At 55.7% G+C, this 23,983-nt stretch overlaps 1 protein-coding gene across 2 annotated transcripts in view; it reads left to right on the top strand.

The window, feature by feature from the left end:
- CSRP1 (cysteine and glycine rich protein 1) overlaps nt 1–23,983 on the top strand; it is a 28,958-nt gene that overhangs the window by 3,533 nt on the left and 1,442 nt on the right. The window contains exons 1-5 of one of the 2 annotated variants that reach the window (XM_066239224.1): nt 9,322–9,428; nt 15,664–15,776; nt 21,042–21,210; nt 22,070–22,199; nt 23,861–23,954. In XM_066239224.1, coding sequence (XP_066095321.1) covers nt 15,665–15,776; nt 21,042–21,210; nt 22,070–22,199; nt 23,861–23,954 — 505 coding nt within the window. In that variant the 5' untranslated portion in view covers nt 9,322–9,428; nt 15,664. Of the gene's footprint in view, nt 1–9,321; nt 9,429–15,663; nt 15,777–21,041; nt 21,211–22,069; nt 22,200–23,860; nt 23,955–23,983 lie in introns of those variants that run through there. The other variant, XM_066239232.1, reaches the window with a different exon arrangement.

The raw sequence follows: 23,983 nt of genomic DNA, 5'->3' as shown, positions 1-23,983 counted from the left end.
TGTCCCCAGCCCCCCCTCCCCACCCCAGTCACGTGCACTCTGGTTGTGGGCTCAGTGCTTGAGAACCCATGAGAGACAGAACTCTGCCTGTCCACGAATAACTATGTCCTTTCTACTTTGGTCACCAAGCAAGGGGCTTCATGAAGGCAGTGGCACTGTGTGGGGAATTGGCAAAGCTGTGAACTCCACTGAAGCCACTCTGGCCCAGGACTGGCCTTACGGTGCCCTGTAAGAAGGGCTTAGGAAGGCCTGGAAGAAACAGTCTGTGGGGACAGGCTGGGGCAGTAATGAGTGTTTTATGAGAGTGAGTCCATCATTGCCTTATCGGGAAGACGTGTGCCTCCCTCTCTCTCTCTCTCTGTTACCAGGAAGGAGATGAGCCAAAAGCCATCAGTGTTTTTCCAAAGATGGCTTTTCAAGAGAGGTGTTTCTCTAAGGGGCTGGGCGGGGCAGGGTGGGGTTGATAGGGACAGATGGTCCCCTTTAAGAAGCCAGCTCTGGTGTAGCAGGGCCAGAGCAGACAATGACATTCTGCACTTCTGTGGAATGTGCAGTGTGCCCACTGCAATTCTGAGCACTCACCATATATTGTCTCCTGCCAGCAACCCTCTGGCATACGCATCACTTCAGTCTCCAGTTTATAGGGTGAAGAAGTGTAGGTCAAGTTGCCTGTGCCTCCGAGCGTGTGCCTGCTGGAGCCAGGATTTGAACTCAGGCATTGGGTGCTGAGAACTTGCATTCAAGCACCATGTGGACCCAGGGAGAGGGTGCCTCCAGTGGCCATGTGCACAGTGGGCAAGGGCTCTGTGTCCCCCTGGCCTTTCCTCACAACTCCACCCCGGCACTGGGGTGTGTAGTGATGGACAGGACTGCTGTGACAGATTCTCCCCACGGATACCATGTGCCCAGCAGCAGCTGCACGGGGGCCCACACCTGTTGCCTGGGTCAGCTGCTGTGACTCCCCTCCTGGGAGGTGCCAGGGTGCCAGGTGCCAGGGTTTGGCCCTAATCCTCCTTTCCAAAGACTGGTGGGAAGGTGTGGCATCAGCCCATCACAGCAGTAGGGCTGGGGGCTGCCTGGCGGGGTGGGGAGGTCTCAGCTATGGACTGAACCCCCTCTTCCAGCTGTACCTCTATCCCTTAGGCTCTGGATGGCTCTCTGGTCGCCCCACCAGTGTACTGTGTGTGTGTGTGTGTGTGTGGTGGTGGTGGGGGGGGGAGAGAGACAGAGAAGCCAAAGAGAGCAGGAGATCCCTTTAGCTATCCTGGAAGGTGGGCACACAGTGGGACTGAACAGCCCTGTGGCCCCAGAGGGTCTGGACAGAGAGTAGAACCCCTTAGTGTGTGGCCGCCTGCAGAGAATTCCATTCCCCATCTCCCCCCACCCCTGTGCGTGTGGGGCGTGGACTGGCGGGCACCGTGGGAGCAAGGCTCTGGCTCACACCGGCTGTGAGGTGGTCTATCCCCCCACCCCCAGAGGGCCTGGACAGGGGAATGAGTCTAGAATTACCAGGTCTCTGAGAAAATTTCAACGATTTCAACGCTAGACGCCGGCCTCCGATCTGCCAACACACATAAAACCTCCAGGTCAAACACCAGATGCGGACTTGGCACCGCGCGCGTCTGGGATCACACCCACGCCCACGCGTCTCTGCCTTTCCGCGTCCCCCGCCTCGCTCGAGGCCGGCTGCTCGAGCCCCGACGCCCCCGAGCGGGGCCAAGTCTGCGAAGGGAGGAGCGCTCGGCCCCGCGTCAGTCCCCGTGGAATCGGGAGACCGCGCGCGCACGTGGCCGCGCTCGCCAGGCGCGGGGCGCTGCTGACCCCTGCTGGCGCTTTGCTCGCTGCAGCCTCAGGGAAGGCCTCGGGGAGGATGGAGGGTTGGATCAACCTTGCCATCTATGGAGAGCGGCGGGAAGAAACGCGCACGCACAATCCTTTCATCTGATGAGAGACCAAGAAAATATGAACATAAAACCCAGACCGAGGCCCTGGCTGGATGGCTCAGCGGTAGAGCGTCGGCCTAGCGTGCTCCCGGCCAGGACACACAGGAGAAGCGCCCATTTGCTTCTCCACCCCTCCGCCGCGCCTTCCTCTCTGTCTCTCTCTTCCCCTCCCGCAGCCAAGGCTCCATTGGAGCAAAGATGGCCCGGGCGCTGGGGATGGCTCTGTGGCCTCTGCCTCAGGCGCTAGAGTGGCTCTGGTCGCAACATGGCGACGCCCAGGATGGGCAGAGCATCGCCCCCTGGTTGGGCAGAGCGTCGCCCCCTGGTGGGCGTGCCGGGTGGATCCCGGTCGGGCGCATGCGGGAGTCTGTCTGTCTCTCCCTGTTTCCAGCTTCAGAAAAATGCAAAAAACAAAAACAAAACAAAAAAACCCAGACCGAGTTCTGGGCAGAGTGAGACAGGCAGGCCTTCGGTTCTCGGCCTCCGTGGCCTGGAAACCTTTCAGCTGCCAAGTGCCCTGAATCCCCAGTTGGGAAACCCTTAGAAGATGGCATCAGTGAGCTCCACCATTCAGCTAGAAAGAAAAATGAAAAGAAAGAGAAGTACCCCCCCATTTCTCTCTCTTTCTTTAATTTATAGTGGATCCTGATGTTCCCCTTAGACCTGGGGTACCTTGCAATAACCATGCCTTTACCATCTTTCTTTCCGTGAGAGAGGTTGGCCCTACACTCTTAGGAAAATCACTACACAGAAAAAAGCTGACGTCTAGCCCTGGCTGGTTGATTCAGTGGTTGAGCGTTGGCCCTGCGTGTGGAAGTCCTGGTTTCAATTCCCAGTCAGGGCACACAGGAGAAGCACCTATCTGCTTCTCCACCCTTCCCCCTCTCCTTCCTCTCTACCTCTTCCCTTCTCACAGCCAAGGCTCCATTGGAACAAAGTTGGTCGTCGTGTCGTGTCGTGTCCTCCCTCTCCCCCCTCGCTAAAGATGGCTCCATGGCCTCCCCCTTAGGCACTAGAATGGCTCCTGGGGCAACAGAGCAATGCCCAGATGGGCAGAGCATCGCCCCCAGGTGGGCATGCCAGGTGGATCCCAGTCGGGTGTTTGCAGGAGTCTGTCTGACTGCTTCCCGGCTTCTAACTTCCAAAAACAACAACAACAAAAACCCAAAACTGACGTTTAGAGTGCCTGCATCTGGTCTTAGGTATTTTAAACAGTGATCTTGCACACCCGAGAGATAAAATTCAAGCCTTCCAGAATCTTGACTAGAATAGTCCCAGGGACCCAACAAGCACCAGGACTCTGATAATTTCAACAGAATCAGCGTGGGAACCTCCAGGGTGAAGCCACTCTTTCTTTCTTTCTTTCTTTCTTTCTTTATTTATTTATTTATTTATTTATTTAACAGAGACAGAGAGAGAGAGTCAGAGAGAGGGATAGATAGGGACAGACAGACAGGAACGGAGAGAGATGAGAAGCATCAATCATCAGTTTTTCGTGGTGACACCTTAGTTGTTCATTGATTGCTTTCTCATATGTGCCTTGACCGTGGGCCTTCAGCAGACCAAGGAACCCCTTGCTAGAGCCAGCGACCTTGGGTCCAAGCTGGTGAGCTTTTGCTCAAACCAGATGAGCCCGCGCTCAAGCTGGCGACCTCAGGGTCTCGAACCTGGGTCCTTCCACATCCCAGTCCGACGCTCTATCCACTGTGCCACCACCTGGTCAGGCCCACTCATTTATTTTTAAGCCCCTTCCCCGGCTCTGCACCAGACCCCAGCACAGACCCCATGATCTGCTTCACTCCACAGATACACTCCTTCAGGGCTGTGAGTGTCCCTGTCACTCACAGTCCGTGATGCCTCCGCTCTGAGCATAGCCCCCAATCTGGTCCAGTGAAGGCTGTCCTTGGCCTCTTACATGCGCCATCTGATACGCATTTTTCCGGTTCTACTTAACCTCTAGAGCTGATGTTTTTGGGTTTTGTTGTTTGTTTTTTTAATTCCCCTCTGCCCATCTCGTCATGTCCAATGCCTGACGCCCTCTATGACCCGCTTCTTTGCATGGGTCACCAGCTCAGGTAACTGCCTTCTCTGATCCCTTCAGCGGGGCTCCCCCTCCTGAACACCGTCCCCTTGAAACAGTGGCTGCTCATGTCACTGCCTGCATGGACACTAGGGAAACGGATCTTGGGGAGAGAACTTTCTCACCAGTGGGGAGAAAAGGACCGGTTACAAGAGCTTCTACTGCCTTCAGACGCCTTGTCTGTGACCAGTGTCCCAGGACATTGTTGGATTCTCTGCTAGAAACCTAGGATGTCTCCTGCGAGAGTCAAAAAATTTTTAAGTATGATGTGATCGATCTAACCGAATCCAGCTTTCTTAGGGCTAGAGCAAGGGTCCCCAAACTTTTTACACAGGGGGCCAGTTCACTGTCCCTCAGACCGTTGGAGGGCCAGATTATAAAAAAAAAACTATGAACAAATCCCTATGCACACTGCATATATCTTATTTTAAAGTAAAAAACAAAACAGGAACAAATACAATATTTAAAATAAAGAACAAGTAAATTTAAATCAACAAACTGACCAGTATTTCAATGGGAACTATGCTCCTCTCACTGACCACCAATGAAAGAGGTGCCCCTTCCGGAAGTGCTGCGAGGGCCGGATAAATGGCCTCAGGGGGCCACATGTGGCCCGTGGGCCGCAGTTTGGGGACCCCTGGGCTAGAGGCTAAGGCTGAGGGAAGGTGTTATTCACTACTTCACCAGCAGGTGGCAGCCCCGCTCCTGCTTCTTATAAACTGGAAGATGAATTTATAAAATATTAACGAAGGAGAGCAGGCTACTTCCTATCGTTACCATCGGAGACCATTCCAGCAAGCAAGCTCTGTCTCGCACTAGCCTTTGGACTACGGACTCCGAAAGTCACTGACCCTTTCTGTCTCGGAGTCTAACTTCATATGATCGACCCTGCTGGAAGGCAGATCGCAAGCTCTTGGCTCAATTCAGTACAGTTCTTTCCAATCTACTCCACTGCCCTAAACCTCCGCTGTCTGGCCAGATGACCACAGAGCAGGTGAGACCAGAAAATGTGGAGTGTCTTGGACAGGAGCTGGGACAGCTGGACGGACTAGGACTATGTCCACCAGGGGAACTTCTCCTAAGCCTTCAGCTGCCCAACTGCAGCCAGTTCTCTCCAGGCCTGTGGGGCTCAGGAAGTGGGAACAGAAGTGGCCCTGTTGCTCAGGCCCATGGGCCGGAAGAGGAAGTGGTCATTTAAAAAGTTATTCAGCCCAGTACTTTGAGAAGTGGCCCTGAGCCCCCCTGAGGGAGTTCCTGAATCATCTTTAAGCTCCCTTGGATAGGTCTTGGCCTTCACAGTGTACCGGGTCCTGAGCCTCTAGGCATCCCCTCTTGGTTCCTTTGCAGACAATTTCCCCATGTCCTTCCTGCTTCCAAGCATTTTATGATCCTGACATGTACACCCAGACTCCTCTGCCCCTGCGTTGGCCTCTAGCCACCAGGCTCACTTCCTCTGCAAACCCCCAGAGGTCCCAGGACCCCTTGCTGGCAACATGAGCACAGAGACTGAGGCAGAAATCCTGACCTTGACTTACCTTGTTGCAGCTTCAGAACTCAGAGCCAATCCAGAAAGGCCCGGGAAGACCCAGAACTGGAAAGAGCCTCAGAGACGCCACATGCCCTGCGCTGGTCCAGAGGCCAGCTGGCCGAGGCTCCCACAGCTACGCCGTGCAGCTCCAACTGTGCTGTCCAGGCAGAGATGGGGCTGCTGGCCACATGGGCCAGTCTGGGCACAGCTGTGTTCTGAGGTCAGCCAAAAGGACTACCTGTGCCCTAAGGAGCTTTGAGCATATGTGATATCCTAAGTGCTGATGGCCTTTCCATGATTTCAACATCAGGCCCATGCCAGTGTGATCAACTCAACCCCAGTCATTCCCTGACCCTTGAGTCCTCTTTACATGCAAAGGGGCTGCGAAAGCCCAAGCCCAAAGTGTTGGCAGCATGCAGGGAGGGTGACATGACTAAAACATGGAAGGTTCTGGAAAAACAGCAGACAAAGCAGGGCCTGCTAGGCTTCCTTTATCTCCATCTCTGTCTATACAGCTCCTAGGACCTGTACCTGGACACAGAGTTTGGGTGGAATGCAGGGTGACTGTGTGTCCTGGTTAGCCTGGGGCAGTCCTGTGGTTTCCATGGAAAATGTGGAGACAGGCATGCCTTGTTTACTGCACTTTGCAGATACTGCATTTTCCACAGATGGAACGTAAGACCCTGCCCCAGCAAAGATTATGATTCACTGAAGGCTCAGATGATGCTTAGCATTATTTTTTAACAATAAAACATTTTTAAATATTTTTTTAAAGTTATGGAGGTATTTAAAACATTTTTAAATTTTTTCAGCCCTGGCTGGTTGGCTCAGTGGATAAAGCGTTGGCCCGGCATCTGGACATCCCAGGTTCAATCCTGGGTCAGGACACACAAGAGAAGCAATCCTCTGCTTCTTCCCCCCTTCCCTCTCCCCTCACTCTTTTCCCCTCCTGCCGCCAGTGGCTTGATTGGTTCGAGCATCAGCATGCAGGAGTCTCTCTCACTATCTCCCTTGTCGCTTAAAAATTTTTTTTTTAAAGAGAGAGAGAGAAACACTGATTTGTTGTTCTACTTATTTATACATAGATTAGTTGATTCTTGTATGTGTCCTGACCAGGGATTGAACCTACAACCTTGGCGTGTTAGGATGATACTTTAAGTTACCAGGCTTAACCTAGAAACTTTCTTTTGTTATTTTATATTATTTTTTACTGATGAGAGAGAGAGAGAGAGAGAGAGAGGAAGAAAGAGAAACACATACAAAAACACTGATCTGTTGCTCTATGTACCCTGACCAGGGATTGAACCCATAACCTCTGCACATAAGGACGATGCTCTAACCCAGTGGTAGTCAACCTGGTCCCTACCACCCACTATTGGGCATTCCAGCTTTCATGGTGGGTGGAAGCGGAGCAACCAAAGTATAAATAAAAAGATAGATTTAACTATAGTAAGTTGTTTTATAAAGATTTATTCTGCCAAACTTAGCGAAAATCCGACATAAAGTACTTGGTAAGTAATTATTATTATATGCTTTAACTTGCTGTAACTCTGCTTTATAAATTTTATAAAGTAAAGTTACTTTCCTACTTTATAAGTCATTATTACTGTGGAACCGGAGGGCGGTTAGAAAATTTTACTACTAACAGAGATACAAAAGTGGGCGGTAGGTATAAAAAGGTTGACTACCCCTGGAGCTATCCGGCCAGGGCAATATATATATATATTTTTGTATTTTTCCGAAGCTGGAAACAGGGAGAGACAGTCAGACAGACTCCTGCATGCGCCCGACCGGGATCCACCCAGCACGCCTACCAGGGGCGTCGCTCTGCCCACCAGGGGGCGATGCTCTGTTGCAACCAGAGCCACTCTAGCGCCTGGGGCAGAGGCCAAGGAGCCATCCCCAGTGCCTGGGCCATCTTTGCTCCAATGGAGCCTCGGCTGCGGGAGGGGAAGAGAGAGACAGAGAGGAAGGAGAGGGGGAGGGGTGGAGAAGCAGATGGGCGCTTCTCCTGTGTGCCCTGGCCGGGAATCGAACCTGGGACCTCTGCACGCCAGGCCGATACTCTACCACTGAGCCAACTGGCCAGGGCAATATTTTTAAAATTAAGGTATACACATTGTTTTTTAGACACGGTGCCCTTTCACACTTAACAGACTACAATCATATGTAAGGATAACTAGTATAGGCACTGGGAAACCAAAAACATCTGTGTGACTCACGTTACTGTGGTATTCGCTTTATGGCTGAGGGCTGGGACTGAACCTATGATATCTCCGAGGTCCGCCTGCACCATCCCCACCCAGGTCACAGCAAAAGCATTCCAGGTTGGAGAATACATTGCGCAGCCTCGCTCATTACCAGATGCTTTAAGATCTGTGGGAGAGACGCCGGTGTGACTGCAGCATGGCTCTCCATTTCTGGACATACCCCAGGGACGTTTGGGCAGCACAGGTGGGCAAACCCAGGTCAAAGAAGAAAACGCAGGAGTTTGCCCTTTTGTAAAATTGGGTGAAAGACCACCGAAGCTCATTGCGCCAGGATCCCGGAGGAGAGAAGGTTGAGGGATGACCTCATGAGAGCATGATCTCTGGGCAGCAAGCCCACAGCGCCAGACGCAGAATTTAATTCATGTATCTGTTTACCTATTGCTTGCGCAGTGTGGAAATAACGAGGGATTCTCATTTCTCTGCCTGTTATCTTCGAGGAAGCACTGATTGGATGCCTGTGGACGTCCTAATCTTGGGAGAGTCCTGTTTCTAGGAAGGGTCTGGTCAAAGGAATGATGTTTCTGATAGCAGAAAGCAAGAAACTCCTAGGTAGCCTGGCCAGGCGGTGGCGCAGTGGATGGAGCATCGGGCTGGGATGCGGAAGGATCCAGGTTCGGGACCCGGGGTTCACGGGCTTGAGCGCGGGCTCATCTGGTTTGAGCAAAGGCTCGCTCACCGGCTTGGTCCCAGGGTCGCTGGCTCGAGCGGGGGGTTACTCGGTCTGCTGGGGGCCCGTGGTCGGGGCACGTGTGGGAGGGCAGTTGATGGGCAACTAGGGTGTCGCAGTGAAGAACTGATGATTGGTGCTTCTCATCTCTCTCTGTTCCTGTCTGTCTGTCCCTGTCTATCCCTCTCTCTGAAAAAAAAAAAAAAAAAAGAAACTCCTAGGTAAATATTTCATTTTCTGGATTAGAAGATGCTTGACTTTACTCCTGGAAGGGGGATAATTCAGCACTTTGGGGTTTTAAAGGAAGCTGTGTCTGTCCGACTGGAGCTGGGAGCCCCCCATTTTCAGAACTGCTGCTTTTGGGGTGGGGGTGTTCCACTTTGGGTAGCAGGGAAGGTCAAGGCTGTCGAAGGAGGCGAGTTGACATTGACTGAGCGTCCATCATCTGGGGGCCACTCTCCTTTCACAGATACAGACTGAAGCCCAGAGGAGCTGTGTTTAGGATCAGAGCTCAGGTAGGTCAGAGCTCAGACCTGTCTCAGCCTGGCAGGAAGAGCAACAGTGGGAGACCCTCTCCAACCCCCAGCCATTCCCTTGGGACACAAGTTTATCAGGGGTCTCAGATCACATGTGCACCTTACCATCTGGTTGACAGGAAAACCCGAAGTGGTTCCGAACGCACAGTGGGTACATAGGGCAGGCCAGAGCCGGGTCTCCAGTCCCGCGGCCCTAGATGGGGCGGGGGCGGGGGGGGGGGCGCGCGGCGGGCCGGGCGCCCTGACGTCATCCTGCAGTGTGCAGTGTGCAGAGCCCACAGGTGGGCGGGGCTGGGGCACGCCTTCCCAGAGCGGAACAAAACCTCGCGCGCGGGCGCACCCGGCAGCCGCTCCGGAGCGCTTTCCGCCACACCGTCCCAGCCCGTTACAGGTGACTGTGTCAGGTGAGTGCGTCATGAGAGCGCATCCCAGGGGCGCGCGCCCAGCGGCCGAGCTGGCTCCATGTGAGTGCGCCACGGACCCTCCATTGCGACCCCGGCACTGCGCGCCCCGAGCGCCCTCGGGCCCTTCCGGCTGCCAGGAAAGTTGGAAGGGAAAAAGGCGCGGCTCGGGCGCCGTTGTGGGCGCGGTGTGGGGAGAAGTGGCTGCAGTTAGCCCGGCGCCACTTCTCTTTCCGGGAGGCGGTGGGTCCTTCCTCTCCAGGGTTCCCACGTGCCCTGACCCGGGAGCCCCTTTTCCCCGCCATCCAAAGATCCCACAGCAGAACAATGGGCGACTTTGCGCGCCCCTGACGCTCATGGTACGGCAAGGGGATGAGGGCATCCGTGCCACCCCCTCCCTTGTCCAGCGGGCCGGCCTTGGAGAGCCTGCCCGAGGGTGGGGCGCGGGGACATCTGGCCTTGTGGTCCGGCTTGGGACATCTGTGGCCAGAGCGCAGGTGTGTGTTTTCATTCCTCCGAAAGAACCAGATGGAAGCTGCAACGTTTCACTTCCGCCACCCATGTCTTGGTGCTAAGTGGGAAAGATTTACAAGCCGGAAATAACCCACAGTGGGGTGTTTTGTGGCCTCAGTCCCTGAAGGCTGGGCCGCAGGAAGGGAGCTGGTATCGTGCACTGTTAAAGCAAATTGCAATATGTTACCCAACGGGCAGTGGCTAGGCAGGTGTTTTGTCTACTCACAGGGAGGAGAATATTCTGAAGGTCCTGGTCCCCCTGCTGTTGCAATCTACTCAGGATCTGGGTCTCCGCCTAGGGCAGTAGGTAAACTCAGGCCCCTCCCTGGAGACCTGGGCTCCAGCCACCCACCTCCTGCTCAGTGGGGTGGATGAAAGATGAACGGACAGGCCCTCCCCAGCCGAGAAGGGCTTGCATTGGGATCCTGTGACAGTCTACCAGGATGTTGTACGAAGTATGTCAGGGAGAGGCACCTGGAGTCTTGGTGAGAGATGGCTTGGGAGGCAGACTGGCTGCTTCTTGACATCGGATTTGCCACTTCATACACGCGCGACCTTGGACAAGTGACTTCTCGTTGCACAGTTCCTTTTGGGGATGGAGTGCACAGACCAGGAAAACACGGGGCCAACCACTGTCTTCTTTCTGCCCTCCCCCTTCCCTCCTAGAAGAAGGAGGCTGGGGATGCTGGCTGCCTCTTTGTCATCTTGGGGTTTGGGATGGTGCAGGGTGCTGAGTTATCACCCAGCTATGGTCTCCTGATTCTCCAGCGGCGCTCTGGCCTATCCCCAGAGATGGTCCTCAGCCCTCAGCTGCCCTTAGGCAGCCTTTGCATGTGCTGGGAAATGACCCTTTGGCTCTGGGAGGATATTGGGAGGGACAGTTGACAGGGAAGGAAGTCCATCGCAGAAGGTGTGGTGTGTGTGTGTGTGGGGGGCACTTCCCAGTTTGAGGTTCTGGGGAAGATGCAGGAGAAACAGAGACACAGACCCTCCAGCTCAGCCACTGTGATGCTAATGAAACATGACATACATCAGTACCACAGCCTTCCACCTCAGGTCTGCCCTGGGCCCGCCCTTCCTTGTTCTTTTTTAATTGCAAACGTCTGTCTCCAGAGCCAGGAATCCAGCCAGAGTCACAGTCTGGGAGGGCAGTGTTGACGTTCAGCGGGCGATCTGTAAACATTCGGCAACAACAGATGACAAAGGCAGCAGCAAAGGGCTCTTAGCTGAGCTGCCCCACTGGACAGACCTCCATTAGCCTTGCGTTCAGTCACTGGCCAGTTTTGTATGCGAGTAGTTGTGAGCACCAGGTGAGGGGAGAGGCATCTTTTAAAATTTTTTTATTTAGTATGGCTCTCCTAGTAGGGAAGGCTAACTGGAAAGGCTTATTTTTTGAATGACTGCTACATGTTTACATATTTGTGCTAGCCCCACTGCTTCTGAAAGATGGGCTTGCCTCCCTGAGGACCCAAGAGTCCAGCAGTAAACACACGGAGGTGCTGGTGAGAATAAAAGGACTTTTTTCCCCCTCCAAGTCCACCATTTGCCAGTACTCAGGCGAACTGGTGCGAATCTAAAGAGACCCCACACTGAACAGGAAGTGTTCAAGACGGTCTTTCCTTAAAGGTAATCTAGTCAGCAGATGTCTTCAGGTGCTGTCTCGGACCATCTGTGAGTTAGGTGCTGATGTGCCCATTTTTCAGGGGAAGAAACTGAGGCACTGAGGCAACGAGTCCCCCGCTCCATGTTGCAGCGTGTCGCTGCCACACAGACGTTAGGGGGACTCCTTCCAAACCCACCCCGGTCGCTCTGTTCCCGTTTTCTTTGCGACTCAGCATTGCCTGTTTGTAGAGCCACTCGCTCAGGAAACACCTGTTTAGGAAGCACAGAAGCTTGCCGGGACCTTTCCAAGGTGGTTTGGAAATGACCGACATGGCTTTGTCAGCAAGCACGCAGATGGAGTCGGGGTTTGCATGCTCAGCCTGCAGGTCTTCCCTCTGCTGCGTGGCCAGGCATGGGGACAGGGGACCCCGCATGGTGGGTCCCACATCCCAGCAGGTGCGTGTTTCTCGGGTCTGATATGTGTTTGACTTTTGGTGGTGGGTTTGCAGGAAAGAAAACGCCCGGAAAACAGTTAGCTTCAGGAAGGACAGACAGATAGACAGACACGCATGCTTCCGCGCGCGCGCGCACACACACACACACACACACACACAGGAGCTGTGGGGGAGGGGACACTGACAGGAGGCCTGTGCCTGTGGTTTCCAGTTGTCAGTCATTGCTATGGTGATGACCGGTTGTAGACGCAGCTCCCCAGGAATTCATGTGACGTCAGTGCCGAGGGATTCCCATGTATGGTAAAGTGTGTAAATACAGAGGCAGCAGCCTTCCTGAATGGCATTTTCAGTGATTCCCTGGGAGCAGCTATGTCAACCAGCAGGTCAGCCAGAGCCTTGCTGCCCCCACTAACACCACCAAGTTCCAGGCGCTCTTTATCTAGGATGCCTGGGACAGGGCTTCCGGAGATGTCAGCTGCAGACAACCTGTGTTTATGAGAAAAGAGTGCTGACTTGTTTGTAAATGTTCGTGAAAGAGAAATCACTCAGACCTTTTCAGTGTGGGAGCCCCCATGGTCACCAGGCTACGTGGCCATCATTCCAGATAAAAGCCAAGACACCAGATCTGTCAGTTACTCTGCAAGACGTATTAGGATACAGGATTTCCTGTAAGAGTCTGGAAATACTCAAACCATAGACTCCAGTGTTGACCTCAGTCGACCTGATTTCTGAACTCCAAGCAGGGAGAGCTGTGCTGTTCAAGGCGTTAGGGGACCAGCAGGAAAAGTAGCCCCACCCGGGTCACTCACCGTCCCACAAAGTGGGAGTTAGAGGGACTGGCACAGCTGGGGGCCACGGTGTCTGGAATGATGCTGGCTAACTGCCCTGAGAGGTCAGCGGTGTCCAGGGTTCTGGAGAAATCCTGGTGACATGTGGGAAGGAAGAAGCTGAGCCTGTCTCCATGTTGGCCACTGGTCCCCTGCCAGTGACCCTTACTTTCAGGGGAGGTCTATTTTCTGGGCTGTCCATCGTCATTGCCAAGACTTGGGCCCTGAACCCTGACCAGTGGGCCCCCCTCCTTCCCTCCTCTCCTTGGCTTCCCTCCTGACGTGGGGCAGTGAGGAGGAGGAGGCTGGACTGTGGGGCTGGCAGGGGTGACTGCTCTCCTGTGTACCTGGCCAGATACCACATGGCTCAGGTAATGGGAGAGCACATTTCTCACTGAACAAACACCTGACAGGTCTCGACCAGACCGCGTAGGTGGGGCTGTGAGCTCTGTGCTCAGAAATTGCTCTCTGGCCCTGGGGAACATGACTGCTGGACCAGGAAAGGTGGGGTTTTTCCACTGGACATGAAGGGAGGGTCTCCTTCAGGCACTGAAGGACTGTTCGTCTCTTACATAGTTTCCCCAAAAACTTGGAACATGACCACCCTGAACCAGTCACCTCAGCCCGACTCTCAGGGGAGAGTCTGTGCCCTGGGTCTGCTTCTGACTCCACTCCCAAAGGGGCACCCCCCCCCCCGAGCCAGGTGGCTGGGCTTGCAGGAAAGACGTTCTGGCCACCTCGGATCTTGTCCCATCGGGACTGAGGACCTGGATGCAGCTTTTGGTGGGACAACAAGATTGGGTGGTGAGAATGGCGGACATGAACTGGCTGCTTTTAGCTTCTAGTCCTGGGGACCCTGACACTTGGGGTAAAGAGCTGCCCAATACTGCCAGCCATTCAGCAGAAAACTCGAGCCCTCTTTGTTGAGCTGATCTACTGAGTGACATAGGAGAAGCAACTACAGGGATGATGCTCTCTGAAGGGGACCCACTGTGCACCTGCTGGTGGCCCTGCTCCTAGACTGCCTTGTCTGTGGACAAAGGGTCTGGGGACAAAGACACAATCAGCTTGCCTTTCAGGTGACCAGGGGAGCTGAACCCCCCAAAAAGGGCAAGTCATTTGCCCCAGACGCTTATGCTGGGCTGACAGACAAGTCACGCATTTCTGGTCCTTATTTGGACCAGGAATGTTCCTGCCCAAGCCTCGCTGTTCCAGATGTGGAACCACTGGAGAGGGAGCCGACAACTGGCTGGATAGCCTGCCAGACCAGTCCTGACAGTGGTGAGCGGAGGAGTGAACGTGACATGGGCCGTCAGCACAGGACATCAGCAGGGTCTCCTCCAGTCCTTGGAACGAAGACTCGTCCAGCTCAGAGGCGAGCAGACAAGCTCAGGGTGGAAAGTAACCTGCCCGTGGTCCTTCGACTCAAAGGCACAAACCCTGAATCCCGTTTTTCTAATTGAACTGTTCCCCCGGGAACTCTGTCCTTAGTCTCCTGTGGGGCCCCCATCCCCTGGGACTGGGAAGGCCCTTCAGGCACTTGCACTACTGATAGGCAGGTTTCCTTCTAAAGCAGGTCAGCTCCCTGGTCGACCAGAAGTTTGGCTAGGCAGGGAGAGGGGGTGGACTGAAGAACCAGCCCTGCCCCTCATGGGAAACCAGGTGGCCAATGCCCCTTCCAGCTGAGACTTTTCCCACAATGCAGGGTCTCTGGAGGGGTCCTCAGGGGCAGAGGGGATGGGGAGCCCATCCACAGGGGCTGCCTGGGATTCTCCTGACAGTGGACTCTGTCATTAATCTCCATCCAGGGCCTTGTCCCTTGTCCCTAACTGGGCTCATGCAGGGGATGGCCCAGCTGAGAGGCGTGCAGGGCAGATGTCCTCCTTGCCAGACCCCTGGGTCCCACCCATCCTTGGCATGTTCCTGCTTCCCTGGGGCCCTGCAGGATGTGAGCCCCCTGACGTGGAGCCATTGAGGACAAGGGGAGGCCTGTGTGGGCCTGTGGGTCTCCCCGAAAGGGAGAGTGCTTTTGTATCTGGGAACAAAACACTGCTTGGAGCCAGCTGCCAACCTCGGGTTCGGGGAACTTAGGGGGATTCCTGGGGCACGCACCAGTCTCTGCTGGGTCAGGGAGTGGGGAGGGAGGAGAGCCAAGCATTGCTGCACCATGCACCCACTGTGAGCAGGCACTCCAGTACAGTGGGCGGACCATGGCACTTGGGGTGACAGGACTCTGCATTGGAACCCCAGTTCCAGTCTCTTCTGGCTGTGTGACTTCAGGCGGGCAGCTCGGCCTCTCTGCGCTGCTCCTTTACCTGTGAGGAGAATAGGTACTTTTACCTGCAGTTAGTGAGCATGGCACACTGTGGGCACACGTCAGTGCATCTGTCATTGGGGGCCTCGGCTGTGGTGTCTGGGGTTATATCCAGTCTACCCAGTCAGAGACGGGAGACAGCCTGGGGGATGGCTCATGAGCGACCTGTTTTCCCAGGAGCTTCCCCAGCAGAGCTTCCCACATCTTAGGGCTGGCCCAGAAGCAGCCTCCACAGGGAACGGACCGCCATGCTTGGCCATGTGACCAGACTGTGTGCCCTAGAGCTGGGCACGGGGTACCTGCCTGGGCTTCTCGTGAAGTGGAGGCTGCCTGGACGAAACTGGGGCTCTATGACAAGGAAGAGGAGCAGATGGGGATGCTCCCTGCTGTCCTTATTGAATGCGTGACATGGCTTTGCAGCCCTGAGCTCCTGCCCAACTGGGAAGCCAGGCCCCGGAGTCCCCGGGGCACAAGGACTGTCTCGGGGGGGTCTGTCCGCTAATGCCCATGTCCATGCCCTGTTTCAGAATGCCCAACTGGGGAGGAGGCAAGAAGTGTGGGGTCTGCCAGAAGACCGTGTACTTTGCCGAGGAGGTCCAGTGTGAGGGCAGCAGCTTCCACAAATCCTGCTTCCTGTGCAGTGAGTACCTCCCAGGCCCTGAGGTTGCCATGGGGACAGGAGGGGCGCCCCCCCCCAGGCCTGGGCTGTCAGCACCCTGGGGAACTGGCCCCTTGGGATGTAAACAGCTTGACATTTGGCAGAGGCCGCAGCTGGGGCGGGAAGCACTTAAGGGCCTCTTTGTTCCCGTGGAAGCTGCGTTCCAAGGGGACCGGGGCCAGGACTGGTGGGGGTTGCAGGCTCCAGCGGGAGCCAAGCGGTGAAGACTTGGTTAAGAAAACTTTCCACTCTTTCCCTCCTTCCTCTCTCTGCCACAATCCCATCCTTTAAACCAGGGGTCCCCAAACTACGGCCCGCGGACTGCATGTGGCCCCCTGAGGCCATTTATCCGGCCCCCACCACACTTCCGGAAGGGGCACCTCTTTCATTGGTGGTCAGTGAGAGAAGCACATTGACCATCCCATTAGCCAAAAGCAGGCCCATAGTTCCCACTGAAATACTGGTCAGTTTGTTGATTTAAATTTACTTGTTCTTTATTTTAATTATTGTATTTGTTCCCGTTTTGTTTTTTTACTTTAAAATAAGATATGTGCAGTGTGCATAGGGATTTGTTCATAGTTTTTTTTATAGTCCGGCCCTCCAACGGTCTGAGGGACAGTGAACTGGCCCCCTGTGTAAAAAAGTTTGGGGACCCCTGCTTTAAACAGTGGTCCCCAACCCCCGGGCCGCGGACCGGTACCAGTCCGTGGGCCATTTGGTACCGGTCCGCAGAGAAAGAATAAATAACTTACATTATTTCCGTTTTATCTATATTTAAGTCTGAACAATGTTTTATTTTTTAAAAATGACCAGATTCCCTCTGTTACATCCGTCTAAGACTCACTCTTGACGCTTGTCTCGGTCACGTGATACATTTATCCATCCCACCCTAAAGGCCGGTCCGTGAAAATATTTTCTGACATTAAACTGGTCCGTGGCCCAAAAAAGGTTGGGGACCACTGCTTTAAGAGGAAGACACATTCAGCCCAAAGTGTCACCTGCCGGTGGGCCTGAATTTTCTCTTGTCCTGAGGCAATGCAGTCTGCAACCTTAGAGGCAGCAGTTCTGGCCCAGCGCTGGCTGTCCCTTCCTGCCCCTCTGGGTCAGCCTCCACCTCTGTCACTGCCCTTCCTGCTGCCACAGCCTGGGACAGGGGACAAGGAACCCGAGCTCTTTGACATCCACTCCCAATAGCCCAGAGCAAAATGTGCTCCTATCACAGACTGGAGGAGCAGGGATGGGCAACAGACGCCAAGCAGCGAGACCTCTGGGTGCCCAGAGACCCTGACTCCTTGCCCATTGCTGGCTGGTCCCTGCAGGCAGGGGTGTTTTCAAAGCACCCAGGAAATGAGGACTTGGGGAGGCCTCTCCTGGTTCCCTGTGAGCAGAGCAGAACAGAGGATCTGGGTGGGAAGAAGAGGCAGCTCCTGCCGATGCATTTGCCTGGAGCGTGGGTGGATGCATTTGCCTGGAGCGTGGGTGGAGGGTGCGCGGGGAGGGTTTCAGAGCCAGTCCTGTCATCAGGTGACCCGGGTGGCGACTGGGCACGTTAGCCCATTCCTCTCTGCTTGAGTTTTCCCATTATGTCACGGAAGATACAGTTCTGGGTTGTTGAGGAAACCACAAGGAAAGACACTTGGGATGTGGAAGCCCTTCGAGCAAATGTGCAGGCTCAGTAAGTGACAGACACTCCCAGGCACATAGCTGACACAGCAAGATTGGGGGGAGTTTTACAAAGGAGACCGTCCCCGGGGGGTTGAAGACCCAGCCCGGCAGATCCAGGAACTGGTCCCACCGTCCTGCACAAAGCAGCGTTTGGAGAGTCTGTGGCATCTTCCTTCCAGCTGATTTGTGGTCCAGAGTAGGAACCACCTTCTCACCAGATCTCTACCTGCTGCCTGGTTAGTGGGTCAGCAGCAGAAGCCACCAGTCCAGGCCACCAGGCAGGTGGGGCCCTGCCTAGCAGGCCAGAGCCAGGGCCCCCCGGGGCCGTGTCTGATGAATGGGGAGTGAGTGAGCTCTGGTGCAGCCCACTGGCCTCCAGCCCGAAGACGCTGCAAACAGCAGCCTCTTGTTACCAGCAGTTTGCTGAACTGAGGCATCTCCGGCTGTTTATTTTTTTAGAGGGAATAAGAAGGCTTGGCATTGGCCAGGAAGAGGGTGCAGGCTGCTGGGGTCCATCAGGCCTCTGTGCTCTCAGATGTTGCTTAATCGCTGCCCAGAAGAGGCCAGCTGTGGCAAAGTGGCCCCACCCCCACCCCGCCTGCAGTCCTGGTGGGGGTGGCTGTGGGTCAAGTGGTCTAGGGGAGTCAGGAATTCAAGGCTGCAGAGGAAGGAGCCGGCTGAGGCCAGGGTGTGAGGGGGTGTCGAGGATGAGAAACAGTTGTAAGAGTCAGGCTACCGAGTGGGGCTCGGTGGAGGGGTATGGTGAAACTCACAGCCGTAGGAAACAGTCTTTTGTCTCTGGGGTCTCCAAGCACAACTTCTGAGCCTTGGAGCTCCAGGAGGTCCTAGCATTTGAGGGGTCCCCATGATGTGTTGTTCCCCACGCTCAGAATGCCACCCAGCACCAAGCAACCTATTTAGAATGGGAGGAGAGTCACTGCTCTTGGGCAGTGATGCCCAGCTTCAGTTTGAGAATTCAGAACAAGCCACAGACTCAAGGGACATTCCCTTCTAAGGAAGAGAGAGGCCAGTGGGGTTTGGGCCTGGCTGACATTGAGGGCCCTTTGCTGGCCAGGCTAGAATGTGTCCCCAGAAGTCCCTCTGACTGGTCCAATCCTTGGCTCTGGTTTCTGTTCACTGGGCGCCTACGTCCCCTTTCTGGGTCTGGGACAAACAGGAAGACAGGGAGACAGTGAAGCAATAGGAGAACTCAGGGAGGCTGTCCTCCCTCCTGGGTGTGGCCTCTGACCCAAGGGGCAGGAACAGAGAGGGCTTGCCCTGCAGCCCGGTGGTCACAGTAGGGATGGCTAGTTCCCATGAGCAGGCGGGAATGCTCAGCTCCTCGGGTGGGGACACGCCTCAGGCTTTGACCTGGTTCCCTCCTGGGGCAGGTTGGGGTCTGGCTTTACCCTGTGGTGGTGGCCGAGGGAAGTGGCTGTTCCCAGAACCCAAAGGCACAGGGAGGCTCCCGGCAGCTGTGCGCCCTCAGACACCAGCACCTCTTCACCTCCTCACCCACAGGATGAGGGCTGATGTCGGGGTTCACCTCCTGGTCCCACGTGCGGGCCTGCCCGACAGAAATCTGGGCTGTAGTGACAGCTAGGTCACATCGCGTTCTGGCCTGGCCCAGCTTCTGCCAGTTCTGCGAGCTTGAACTTCTTTGTGGGCTGTTGTTTTCCTTCTGGAAGCAGAGAGAGTCGCTGTCTCAGAGCGGGGTGAAGGGCTGACCCCTTGCCCGGGGCTGGATCTCCCGACAGCCCCACAGGCCTCCCCCAGCCACAGTGCAGCCGGAATGCAACCGACATTAAAGTATCAGCCTCGGTAACAAACTCACAGTTCTCTCTTTAGGCTTAACCTGATTTGGTAGAACTTAGTTTAGGCCTTCGTTCAAAATCCCCTTCACTGAGTCTCTGGTGGTGCCAGCAGGTAGGTGGCCTGGGTGGGGTGTGGCACGTGGTCTGTGTAGACAGGAGCAGGCTCTGGGAGAACAGGTAGAGCGGAGACCAACAGGGCTTGTGGATGGATCTAGAAGTCAGGCTCAGTCTGCACAGCAGGGAGCCACTAGTAGGATCTCTGTGTAGGCCCTGGGTGCTCTGGCGGAGCTCCCCAGCCTCTTGCAGGACAGACCTGTCAGAGGAGGTCTCCAGCTTTGCCATCCGTCTGCCTTCCCTGGTCTTGGAATTCCTAGTTAATCTGGGTCTGACAAGAAGTATCTTCCCCTCCCCTGCCTCCCACCCTAGAAGAGAATGCCTGCGGCCTCAGCCTGCTGTTCCTTCTCCCTCCATTCTGGAGCCAAGTCCAGGGCATGCACGGGGGAGGGGGGAACTCTGCATTTGGGCTGCCCAGAGCCCTGGAATGAGGTGGGGAATCTCAAGGGCAGGACAAGCGGGGCCTTATTTAGTCTGAAGTCTCGGATCTGGGACTCCAAAGAAGAGGAGCTGGCCCTTTAAAGGCAAGAGGGTGGCCCATTGCAGGGAGCTGAGCAGAAAGCCTCCCAGAGGGAGGGTGAGGAGGGAGGAGGGGTCAGGTGGGGCCTCTCCAGGACAGATTTGAGGGAACTGCCCATGGGGCACACTGAATTCCGATATTTAAGGAATGTCATGGAGCTAAATTAACATTGTAGGACAAGAGCTGAAGAAACAGAGGGAAGCTGGGTCTCCGAAGGCCTGGGCCTGCCCCTGTCCCTGTCCCTGTGTCCCCCACTTCATATACCAGTGAGAGCAGGCAACATCTCTTCTGCACCTGCTTTGTGCTCCCTGCATAAGACCCCATCCACTCTTCACAACCACCTCCTGGGGGAAATACAATATTTTGCCTTTCTAGGCTCAGGGCCATTTGTACATGCTGGTAACAATACCTTGCTCAAGGTCTCACCCCTGGAAGGCGGAGGAGGACCCCAGCCTCTGAGCCTGCTTATTCTGCAGAGTTGGGCACTGCTCCCCTGTGGGACAAAGAGGGTGGCGCCTGGGCCCTGGGCTTTCTAAAGGTCCTTTCTTGCCAACTTCTCAGCCGCAGGGTCAAGGTATTCTCCCAGGGTCTGAGCTGCGTCCCTTCTGGCACAGAGGAGGGACCTGCCAGAACTGGAGACTTCACAGGCTGCTCGGGGACCTGCGCCTCATCTCCATGCCTGCCCTGCCGGGCACTTAGGAAAGATAAAACCTTCCTTCTGGGTGCACTTGCTCCCCCTGTGTGCACGGGTTGTCCCACTGGACCCCGTTGCTAGAGGCAGGAAAGCCCTGCCCTTCTCTTCCTTCCTTTCTTTTTTCTCCTCTCCTGTCGGGACACGTGGTCTCTTACTCAAGGGCAGAATAAAGGCTTCTCTGGGCGTCCTGTGGTTGGGGTCAGCCTGGGAGGCATGAGGGTGCGGCGCCCTTGGATGCACACAGGCGGCTGGGAGAGGTGGCTTGGCTGGCGTCCCTGGTGTTGGGATGTGCGGATCTCTTCCCTTTCACCTCCTAGCTCAGGGACCCTCCTGACCTGCATCTCCAGGCTGGTCCTCAAGGTCAGGGTGTCAGGTAGGGTGGGTGCTAGGGGAGCTTCAGTGGACCCCCATGCCCACTCCCATGTTTACATCCCCCGCAGTGGTCTGCAAGAAGAACCTGGACAGCACAACCGTGGCCGTGCACGGGGAGGAGATCTACTGCAGGTCCTGCTATGGCAAGAAGTACGGGCCCAAGGGCTATGGCTACGGGCAGGGCGCCGGTACACTCAGCACAGACAAGGGGGAGTCACTGGGCATCCGGCATGAGGAGTGAGTACCGTTCCCCATCTCCCCCCACCCGACTCTCTGACCACTTTGGTTAAGTGGCAACGGCTCAGGAAGCTGATTTCCAAGGTCATCATAGGGCCCCCACTAAGTGCCAGGCCCATCAGAGGAGCTGGGGTCCCAGGGGAATGAAACAGGCCAGCATCTCCCCATGTGGTGGGTCAGAGCGGAGAGCACCCCAAAAATGACTCGGTTCCATCACCCCTTTTCATAGATAAGAAAACTCAGCACCATGTCACCGACTTGTTGGGGTCCCCTCCCCAGCCAATGAGTGTCTGAGCCAGACCCGCCTCTGCCGTCTGTCACCCCTGCTGTGGGAAGTCATGTCCCTTCCTTAGGAATGCTACAGGATGTCACAAGGTCCCAGGCACCCACTGACCTCTGACCTGCTGTAAACAGTGCAGTCAGTAGCCACCCTGGCCGGCTCCTGGGCCCGGGGGTACAGACAGAAATGACTGATGGATGAGTTATCACATGCCAGCCAAGGTCGTGGCCCAGGGAAAAAATGATTTCTCAGCAGATTTGTCCTGAAACGTCTCTGGCACCAGACAGACCTCAGAGACTGGGGAGAGGAGGGTAATCCTTAGCAACGAGGTATGAAATGATCCCAGTGTCCTAACTAGGTGACCAAGGGCAGTGGGGTGTTTCCAGGAAAACCACCATCGTGCATGAAGAGCCTGGGTGTCTCCATCTGCCACATGGGAGACCGGTGGCCCTGGCCACGTCCCTGGCTCAGATAGCTCCCCCCCCACCCCCACCTGCTACCCTCTGCGAGATGAAGGCAGGGCCATGTCCACACAATTGAGACCCAACATGTGACCCACGTTGCCCTTTTTTGTGGCAGGGCCCCTGGTCACAGGCCCACCACCAACCCCAACGCATCCAAGTTTGCCCAGAAGATCGGTGGCTCTGAGCGCTGTCCCCGCTGCGGCCAGGCGGTCTACGCCGCAGAGAAAGTGATTGGTGCCGGGAAGGTAAGGCAGTTACCGGTGTCACGGGAGAGGGTAGGGAGGGGGCAGGCTCCTGACATACCTTCCTGGCCTGTGGGTTCTGGAACCTGGGATGTCTGGCTGTTGCTTTTCCACTTAGACTTATGTGACGTGGGGGAAATTATGGCACCTTCCCGAGGCTCGGTGCTGTGTCTGTGAGGGGTAGGAGGTGGAGGACCCTGAGAAAGATAGGCATTGTGAATTCCAAGTCAGACAATGAACCAGCAAGGCCCAGGGCAGCATCTGGTGTCTGTGGCTGCTCTCAGTGTTTACTTTTGGGGACTGTGGCGAGGTCACAGGGCAGACCCTTGCCCTTGACTGAAGGAGATGAAAACAGAAAATATTAACATTATGAACACCTGCAGTCTCATTATGAGAATAGAAAACGATGGAAAGGTTTGAAGAACGGACCCTCTGTGACCGAGGAGGGAGGGGCACATAAGTGTGAAGGCTGTTCCGCTAAGGTGCCAGGAGGAGAGGTTTCTGTGTTCAGGCAGGAAAGTCTGGAGCCCCCCCACTCTCACCCCTCGACCCTGGCCGAGAAAGACATACTGAGGGGCAGAGGCACTGGGAGGTGCTGATTGGAGGGAGGCACCCCGAGCACACAGCTGGTGGTCTGCCTGTGAGTGGTCCCTCTCCAGCCCTTGAGCTCTGGGCAGGGCAGAACATGGCGCGGGGAGGGGACCGAGGCCTGGGGCCCCACACCCATCTCTGGGAGGAGGAGCCGGTGTGCAGAGCTCTGGCAGCCAGGAAATCCAAGGAGGGCCAGCTTCCTTTCTTGCTCACCCTTCAGCCCGGGACGGGGGCTGAGCCAAGGGAAGCTTTTTGCCCTTAAAAGGCCTGTTTCTGTCCAGCGTGGGTGCTGCCTGCCCCCCGCGGGGCGTCTGCACATCAGTCACCGGCCTGCGCTACTGTTGCCTCTGGAGCTGGCCTCCGAAGAGTCTTCCTGCCTGTGTGGCTCTGCCCTCCTCTCAGAGACGCCAAGGCCTCCTGTGGCCCCTGGAGTTCAGTGCAGAGGAACAGCAGACCCACTGAGCCGGGCCCGTGCTGGGCACTTTCCGTTATGAAAGTCATTTAGCCCTCAGTGCTGCCCGGTGAGGGAGGGACCGCCGGCCTCCTCTCCGAGAGGCGATGGCCTTGAGCAAACGAGGCACCTGCAGTTCAGGAGTTCGGAGGCCGACTTGCTCAGGAGAACCCCCGTGATGGAAGCCCGCCCTGTGGGCAGGCAGCATCTGTGTATACCTCGTTCTCACACCCTTTCTGCAAGGTGGGCAGAGGCCCCTCAAGGAGAAAATGGCTGAGGCTGTGCAGCTGGTACAGGGCAGGGCCAAGGCAAGCCCGTGCCCACACCACTGACCGCACGGGTCTGGAGAAAGCTTGACTGGCTGTGGGAACAGCTACCTTGATGATGACTCCACCCTCTGGCGTGCCTTTGTGGGTGGGTGGTGCCACTGACCACGCAGACACCTGGGATGGTGTGAGGTGGTGTGAGGTCCTTGCACCTCCACTGTCCAGCCCCAGGGCCATATCCTCCCAGCAGCTGTGGCCGAGCAGATGTTCACCGTCACTATGCCCGGGGAATGGGGCTGGGGGCTGGGGACACCCTAGTCCCTAGGGGCGCCATTAACTGTCCCCTTTCCATGCAGTCTTGGCATAAGTCCTGCTTCCGTTGTGCCAAGTGTGGCAAAGGCCTGGAGTCAACCACGCTGGCCGACAAGGACGGCGAAATTTACTGCAAAGGTGGGTGTGACCCTTCCAGCACCGGGGTT

The sequence above is a fragment of the Saccopteryx bilineata genome, chromosome 1 (genome assembly GCF_036850765.1).
Source record: "Saccopteryx bilineata isolate mSacBil1 chromosome 1, mSacBil1_pri_phased_curated, whole genome shotgun sequence".
NCBI lineage: Eukaryota > Metazoa > Chordata > Mammalia > Chiroptera > Emballonuridae > Saccopteryx > Saccopteryx bilineata.
The sequence above is the reverse complement of the archived record's forward strand: the minus strand, read 5'-3'. Positions and strand labels throughout refer to the sequence as shown.